The 9255-nt window shown below is 39.9% G+C and overlaps 1 protein-coding gene across 2 annotated transcripts in view; it reads left to right on the forward strand.

Annotated features, from left to right (window-relative positions):
- raf1a (Raf-1 proto-oncogene, serine/threonine kinase a) overlaps positions 1 to 5521 on the forward strand; it is a 48824-nt gene extending 43303 nt beyond the window's left edge. For both annotated transcript variants that reach the window (XM_021615558.3, XM_021615557.3), the window contains 2 exons: positions 3528 to 3662; positions 3828 to 5521. In XM_021615558.3, coding sequence (XP_021471233.1) covers positions 3528 to 3662; positions 3828 to 3968 — 276 coding nt within the window. In that variant the 3' untranslated portion in view covers positions 3969 to 5521. The remainder of the gene's footprint in view (positions 1 to 3527; positions 3663 to 3827) is intronic.
- Positions 5522 to 9255: the final 3734 nt, after the last annotated feature.

The raw sequence follows: 9255 nt of genomic DNA on the forward strand, positions 1-9255 counted from the left end.
TCTCTCGCTATCTATCTCGCTCTCAATTCAATTCAATTGATTTTATTGACATGGCAAGTTCATTATTACTTACATTGTCAAAGTATACATATCGAAAAATAAACATAAAATGTAAATATATATAGATAAAATATATTTTTATATATAAAGAAATGGTGGGACCAACAGCAGTAATAATAGTCGTAGTGGACATTGGATTACCATTAACAACTACAACAACAATATTAATGAGAACAACAATACATTAAAGCAATGGTAGTGGACCAGTGTCAACATGACTGAGAAGACACATGATATGAAAGACAAAACAAAACAAGATGGGAAATATTATCGACATCACTTTTCACTGGCTGTCTCTCAGGTTGTGGCAGGATGACACACATTTGGCTGCCAAAACTGCACATTTTGGCTTTTCACCCAATAAATATTTGATTTTTTCTTCATCTTTTATAGTTTCAAATTCTTTGTATTGAATTATAATTTTGGGAAATAAATATTCTCTTAGGTCTGAGTATTTGTCACAGTGTAATAGGAAATGCAGCTCTGTCTCTACCTCTCACCTGGAGCAGAGTGAGCACAGCCTGTCCTCTCTGGGCAACCAGGTTTGTCTGTGACGACTGGTCTCTATAGCCAGACTGTGCTCACTGAGTCTGTACCTAGTCAATGTTTTCCAAAGTTTTCTATCAGTCACAGTAGTCAGATAGTCTGCCACCATGTACTGTCTGTTTAGAGCCAAATAGCATTGAAGTTTACTTTGATTTTTTGTGGTGTCTTTCCAATAGGTGATATATTTTTATTTTTGTTTTGTGATGATTTGGTTGGGCCAGATTTTCTGAGTGCTGTCCTGAGGCTCTATGGGGTTGGTTTGGGTTGGTGAACTGAGCCCCAGAACCAGCTGACTGAGGGGACTCTTCTCTTTTTTTCATCTCTTGACATTGTAGAGCTGTGTGATGGAATGTTTTGGGGTCACCTGTTTTTAGATGGTTGTAAAATTTGAATGCTCTTTTTTTCTATTCGAATGAGGAGGGGGTATTGGCCCAATTCTGCTTTACATGCGTTGTTTTGAGTCTTTCTTTGCACTTGCAATACAGTCTTGCAAAACTCTGCATGCAGTATTTAGATTTGGATGTTTGTTCCATTTGGTAAATTCATTATTAGAGATTGGAACCCTATACTTCACTTCCATATAGAGCAATTGGTTCTTTAACTGATTGAAACATTTTGAGCCAGATTCTAATTGGAATTTTCGATTTTGATGTTCCTTTTAATGGCATAGAATGCTCTTCTTGCTTTGTCTCTCAGCTCATTCACAGCCATGTGAAAGCTACCTGTGTTGCTGATATTTAGTCCTAGATATGTGTAGTTTTTGGTGTGTTCTAATAGAACTGTGTCCAAATAGAATTTATATTTGTCATCCTTATTTCCGGACCTTTTTTGGAATATCATTATATTTGGGTTTTTTAGGTTAACGGTCAGAGCCCAGGTCTGACAGAACCTGTGAAGATGATCTAGGGGCTGCTGTAACCCCTCTTTAGTGGGAGACAGCAGCACCAGGTCATCTGCGTACAGCAGACACTTGATTTCATTGTTGTGTAGGGTGATACCAGGTGCTGCCGATTTTTCTAATGTTTCTGCCAATTCATTAATGTAGATGTTAAATAGTGTTGGACTTATTGGGCAGCCCTGTTTCACTCCACGTCCCTGAGAGAAGAAGTCAGTTTGCTTGTTGCCAATTTTAACCTCACGTTTGTTTTTAGTGTACATTGATTTAATAGTATCATATGTTTTCCCTCCAACACCACTTTCTATTAGTTTACAAAAAAGACCATCGTGCCAAATTGAATCAAATGCTTTCTTGAAATCTACAAAACACGAGTAGATTTAGCCTTTGTTTTGGTTTACTTGTTTATCAATTAGAGTGAGAAGGGTGTAAATGTGGTCTGTTGTATGATCATTTTTTAGAAATCCAATCTGGCTTCTGCTCAGGACGTTGTGTTTGTCAAGAAAATGATGTAGTCTGCTATTTATAATACTGCAGAGAATTTTCCCAAGTTGCTGTTAATGCAAATTCCTCTGTAATTCCTCCATTTTTATAGATTGGTGTGATCAATCCCTGGTTCCAAATATCGGGGAAATACCTGTTGAAGAGTTTGAGTATAGCCAATTTGAATTTGTGGTCTGTATATTTGATAATTTAATTTAAAATACCATCAGCACCACAGGCCTTTTTGGGTTGGAGAGTGCATCGTTTTTCCAAAAATTCTTCTTCTGTAATTGGGGTATCCACAGGATTCTGATAGTCTTTGACTGCTGATTCAAGGATTTGTCATTTTTCTTGTATATCTTTTTGTTCTGGGCTCTTTGTTATATTGCTGTAATGGTTTGCAAAGTGATTTCTCCACATATGCCCATTTTGGATAGCCAATTCCTCATGATGAGGTTTGTTTAATTTATTCTAATTCTTCCAGAAGTGGTTTGATTCAATGGATTCCTCAATTCCATCCAGCTGATTTCTAATGTGCTGTTCCTTTTTTGTTCTTAGGGTGTGTTTGTATTGCTTCAGTGTTTCCCCATATTGAAGGCGTATATTTTTGTTGTCTGGTTCTGTGTTTTTGATTAGATCTATTTCTCAATAACGCTCTCTCTCTCGCTCTCTCTATTGCTCTCTCTATCTCTCTCGCTCTTTATCTATGTATTTCACCCGCTATCTATTTATCTCTCTGGTTCTCTCTCTCTCGCTTTCTCTCTTTCTCTGGTTCTCTCTCTCGCTATCTCTATCGCTCTCTCGCGATCTATATCTCTCGATCTCTCTATTGCGCTCTCTCGCTCTTTATCTATCTCTCTCGCTATCTATCTATCTATCTCTCTTGCTCTCTCTCTCACTCGCTATCTAGCTATCTCTCTTGCTAGCTATCTCTATCGCTATTTCTATCGCTCGCTCTCTCTCTCTCGCTCTTTATCTCTCTTGCTCTCTCTATCTCTCTCGCTCTTTATCTATGTATTTCACCCGCTATCTATTTATCTCTCTGGTTCTCTCTCTCTCGCTTTCTCTCTTTCTCTGGTTCTCTCTCTCGCTCTTTCTATCGCTCTCTCGCTATCTATATCTCTCGGTCTCTCTATTGCGCTCTCTCGCTCTTTATCTATCTCTCTCGCTAGCTATCTATCTCTCTTGCTCTCTCTCTCTCACTCGCTATCTAGCTATCTCGCTCGCTCTCGCTATCTATCTCTCTTGCTCTCGCTATCTATCGCTATTTCTATCGCTCGCTCTCTCTCTCTATTGTCAAGGTGTCAGGTTTGGCTCACATTATCTGAGGACTCACCTTTCATTATCTGACGACTCACCGGTCCTCAGTGTAGTAATGTCACAACCAATGGTTCAGACTGGCAGACAGACTTGTATGGAGCTGTTTCAATATCATCTGGTCACCACATTCTTCTCACAGCAGGTATTACAATATTAGGGACTCACTGTGACTTCCACAGAAAGCAATAACAATGTGACCATTCATCTCTGTCTCCCCTGTCAGATCATCTTCATGGTGGGTCGGGGGTACCTGTCTCCAGACCTCAGTAAGCTTTATAAGAGCTGCCCCAAAGCCATGAAGAGGCTGGTGGCTGACTGCATCAAGAAAATCAAAGACGAGAGGCCTCTGTTTCCCCAGGTACACCTGAGTCTTGCTAATGGCTTTTCTTTTTACATGATCTCTCCATCTTTATTTAGGACATTTCTAAAATGGCTGAAGTGGGTTGATGGCACTGTACCAAATGCCTCCACGTTTTGCCTGGAGTGCTTCGAATCTTCCTCGCTTTCTCTCCCTCTCTTCCAGATCCTGTCGTCCATTGAGCTGCTTCAGCACTCCCTGCCTAAGATCAACCGCAGTGCCTCAGAACCCTCCCTGCACAGAGCCTCCCACACCGAGGACATCAACGTCTTCACATCAACCTATAGCAGGCTGCCTGTGTTCTAGAATTACAGCACCCAACATGCCCCTCCTACATGCTCCTGTTCCAAAACATACACACGTGTGCATGAGAGCGCACACACGCAGACACACGCACCCAGACACACACACACACGCTCACTCACACACACACACGCTCACACACAGACAGAATATCACCGGCAAAGAGGAAGAGGACTGACTGGGAGGAAAGGTGACAGTGAATGGGATCAATATGGGATTTCAGTCACTGACTGAGTTGTGCCAGTGACGGTTTCGGTGTAGAGAGCAGAGAAAGACTACCCATTGGTTTGGAGAAGATGATTGGCAGTGAAGGAAATTAATGCCCATTTCTAGGTTTAGTCAGAGGCCTACTTTTCCCCATGGCTAATATGGGTGCAACGGACAGAGTGGCAATGCAGTTAGTGAAATATGTGAAAGAAAGCACACCTACCTGGGGACAGTGAGGCAGCACCCTCTGTGGGTCGGGAATGCATCCGGTTTTCAGGGGAAATGGAAAGAGCGCCTGTGACACGACTTCTGCTTCCACTTTGTTTTGCTGGGCAGGTGGTCAAAATGGTTAGAGCGTTGCGCCAGTAACCAAAGGTTTGCCCGATTTGAATCCCAGAGTTGAAAAGGTGAAAAATCCCTGTGTGCCATTGATGATAAATGTAACGTAACGCTTTTGGACGTTAACAAGGCGACACTCCAACTTAACTCGTCCTCCACGTTTAGTGGATTGGTTCAACAGTGCAGAAGACAACCTCCCCCCGACAGTTTAAAAAAAATATATAATAATTTGCGTCAGGACCAGAAAGAAAGAAATGTTGCTCAGGTGTTTCTTTTACTCCTGCTATGTTAGGTTAGTGAAGTAGAGACTTCGAAGGAACCGCATGCGAGAGAGCAGTAAAAAAAGCTCTCTTATCTCTGTGCTGTGAAGCACACCTTTCTGTCTTGACTGACAGGGACTGACTGCCTTGGTTTATTATGAAGGATAGTTTCTCTAAGCTGACCTCCCCGAAGAGGAGATGAAGCCTAGACAAAGACCCTGCACAAACCTCACCTAGGATGATTCTTATAAAACAAAAAACAGTGTGACGCAATCCGTTGTTTAGTTTTTTTTAGGATTATTTGATTGTACATTGTCTTAAATCAGAGATACGAAATGATTCAGTGTCTTCATCGTCATGCTTTTATTCTTTTTTTTGTTTTGTTTTGTTATTCTGGAAAATTATAGTCTGTCAGTCTGTCACGCATGAGTGAATGAGGAAGACAGTTTTCTTTTTTTTTTGTGCACATTTGAACTGAAGCGATGACTATTTCTCCGGTCCATGTGATTGGTTCATGGCTTTGCTGAGAGTTCTTATCAGTAGTTACCTACACATTTGAATCAGCCTTCTCTTTGGGTTAACCATCACCAGCTGGATATTAGGCAGTTCTCTTTAATATGTAGAAAAATATTTGACATCTAATTAGCTTTTTTTGTCTGCCATGTCTCTTTCAGGAGGTTAAACATTTTATTGTAAACGTGGTGAGAATGTTTATTCCAGGTTATTTTAATAAAATTAAGTTAAACTAAATTGCAGAAGTGTTCAAAACCTTCCGTTCTTTGTTGCTACTGACTGGCAAAAGTTGCTGCCTAGTGGGGCCTCAGATGGTTAGCGGACACTGATTTTGTCTGCTCTCAAGTGCTTGCTTTAATCTTGACGGTTCCAGATGTTGAGACACTGGTCTCCACCATTGAACTCCCTGCTGCATCTCTCTGTGCACTGCTTCTCAGTAGGATCAAATCAAATCAAATTTTATTTGTCACATACACATGGTTAGCAGATGTTAATGCGAGTGTAGCGAAATGCTTGTAGAATCCCATACATGTGCAAGACTTTGTGGCTGGGTGCAATATTTGCTGTTGCAGTAGCAGTGTGGTGCAATCACACCGTGGATCCAGTTGATTCCACGGTGATTCCAGGAGATTCCACCATTGGGCAATGGCACTAGGTGCTCCACAGCTATTGGCAAGCCCACTGGAAAAACAAACACACACACACACACACACACACACACACACACACACAGAGAGAGAAAGACAAAGAGAGAGAGAGAATTCAATGATAACACATCTCAACAAAGCTATTGGGTAACACTTTAGTTGAAGTGGCTGCTTATGTGCTAAACTGCCCTATAAACATCCACACACCTATAGACTCTTGTGTTCTATAATGATGTCTCTGATGTTTGTATCCAGCCTGGCCTCAGTCAGCCCAGCCAGCATCTCAGTTGGTTATCAGACCTAACTCGGGAATTTGATATGGAACGATTTCAGTGCCAGCAGAAATTGTATTTGAATTTTAAAAAATGATGAATTTGTATCTAGATATTGAATTTGAATAAAACATATTTTTATTTGTAATGCACATACTGATGATTGAATTCATACATTTTACTTGTATTTCATGATTTGAAAACTTTATTGAATGAATATTGCAATTTATTGAACATTCAAATTCAATATTTATTCATTCAGTTTCGATATGGTAAACATTGCATTCAGTATCTGCATCAAGTTTACGAACTATAATTTCAAGTTGATCAATCTTTCATATATTCAACTTCTCAGATGCATTCAGATTCGGTTGTCTATTGTTTTTGTATACAGTGCATTCGGAAAGTATTCAGACCCCTTGACTTTTTCCGCATTTTGTTACATTACAGCCTTATTCTAAAATTGATTAAATTAAATGGTTTCCTCATAAATCTACACACAATACTCCATAATGACAAAATGAAAACAGGTTTTAAGATTTTTTGCAAGTTTATTAAATATAAAAACCTTATTTACATAAGTATTCAGACCATAGGAAGAGAGAAATTCAACATGCCACATTGGCTTCAGAACCCACCAGAAGCTTCCGTTTACCACGAGAGCATTTGATTCTATCTGTTCTCTATATTTCCTGGCTGGTAATGTACCAGGATGTTGTCTCTGGTTTGGAATCTGAATTTAGAGAAGCTGAATCTGAATGCATCTGAGAAGTTGAATATATACATTTTGATAAACTTGATAAACAGACAATGATTATTTACCATATTGAAACTCAACCTATAAATATTGAATTTGTATGTTCATTAAATTCAGTTTAAAATCATGAAAAGTTCAATTTATGAATTTAATGGTTACATTTGTGCATCACACATTATTGTACATCAAAGTACATCAAAGTATTTAATGAAAATTATATTCAAATACACATTCGAAATTATGGAATTAAAATACAATTTATGTTGGCACTGAAATCGCTCCATAGATTGTGACAGGGCATAAGCGTTAGGATCCGTGTACGGTTTGTTCAATCAATATCCGAACTTAAACAACAAAGACGGATAATCATTTTGATTACGTGAATTCATTTTTCTATGTCTTCCACAAGATTGAATGAATGAACACACACGGTGTGGGCATAGTAAGGGCTGCCATAGGAAACGTGTTCTAGCGGTTTCAAAGTAAAAGCCGTGTGACTCCAACGATACTTACAGTGCCTTGTGAAAGTATTCGGCCCCCTTGAACTTTGCGACCTTTTGCCACATTTCAGGCTTCAAACATAAAGATATAAAACTGTATTTTTATGTGAAAAATCAACAACAAGTGGGACACAATCATGAAGTGGAATGACATTTATTGGATATTTCAAACTTTTTTAACAAATCAAAAACTGAAAAATTGGGCGTGCAAAATTATTCAGCCCCTTTACTTTCAGTGCAGCCCCTTTACTCTCCAGAAGTTCAGTGAGGATCTCTGAATGATCCAATGTTGACCTAAATGACTAATGATGATAAATACAATCCATCTGTGTGTAATCAAGTCTCCGTATAAATGCACCTGCACTGTGATAGTCTCAGAGGTCCGTTAAAAGCGCAGAGAGCATCATGAAGAACAAGGAACACACCAGCAGGTCCGAGATACTGTTGTGAAGAAGTTTAAAGCCGGATTTGGATACAAAAAGATTTCCCAAGCTTTAAACATCCCAAGGAGCACTGTGCAAGCGATAATATTGAAATGGAAGGAGTATCAGACCACTGCAAATCTACCAAGACCTGGCCGTCCCTCTAAACTTTCAGCTCATACAAGGAGAAGACTGATCAGAGATGCAGCCAAGAGGCCCATGATCACTCTGGATGAACTGCAGAGATCTACAGCTGAGGTGGGAGACTCTGTCCATAGGACAACAATCAGTCGCATATTGCACAAATCTGGCCTTTATGGAAGAGTGGCAAGAAGAAAGCCATTTCTTAAAGATATCCATAAAAAGTGTCGTTTAAAGTTTGCCACAAGCCACCTGGGAGACACACCAAACATGTGGAAGAAGGTGCTCTGGTCAGATGAAACCAAAATTGAACTTTTTGGCAACAATGCAAAACGTTATGTTTGGCGTAAAAGCAACACAGCTCATCACCCTGAACTCACCATCCCCCCTGTCAAACATGGTGGTGGCAGCATCATGGTTTGGGCCTGCTTTTCTTCAGCAGGGACAGGGAAGATGGTTAAAATTGATGGGAAGATGGATGGAGCCAATTACAGGACCACTCTGGAAGAAAACCTGATGGAGTCTGCAAAAGACCTGAGACTGGGACGGAGATTTGTCTTCCAACAAGACAATGATCCAAAACATAAAGCAAAATCTACAATGGAATGGTTCAAAAATAAACATATCCAGGTGTTAGAATGGCCAAGTCAAAGTCCAGACCTGAATCCAATCGAGAATCTGTGGAAAGAACTGAAAACTGCTGTTCACAAATGCTCTCCATCCAACCTCACTGAGCTCGAGCTGTTTTGCAAGGAGGAATGGGAAAAAATGTCAGTCTCTCGATGTGCAAAACTGATAGAGACATACCCCAAGCGACTTACAGCTGTAATCGCAGCAAAAGGTGGCGCTACAAAGTATTAACTTAAGGGGGCTGAATAATTTTGCACGCCCAATTTTTAAGTTTTTGATTTGTTAAAAAAGTTTGAAATATCCAATAAATGTCGTTCCACTTCATGATTGTGTCCCACTTGTTGTTGATTCTTCATAAAACAATACAGTTTTATATCTTTATGTTTGAAGCCTGAAATGTGGCAAAAGGTCGGAAAGTTCAAGGGGGCCGAATACTTTCGCAAGGCACTGTACCTGACCATCGCTCCGGCTAGCTAGCTTTTGCAATTAGTAATGTGATTTATTTTTATCTTACTGAACCATTTGTCTCAAAAAAAGGGAAGGGAAAAATAGCCATGGCGTCATCGAAAGTTGTGAATCGCAAGACCTTTATTGGCTGGCCT

The sequence above is a fragment of the Oncorhynchus mykiss genome, chromosome 9 (assembly GCF_057628025.1).
Source record: "Oncorhynchus mykiss isolate SJ-2025 chromosome 9, ASM5762802v1, whole genome shotgun sequence".
In the NCBI taxonomy this organism is placed as follows: domain Eukaryota; kingdom Metazoa; phylum Chordata; class Actinopteri; order Salmoniformes; family Salmonidae; genus Oncorhynchus; species Oncorhynchus mykiss.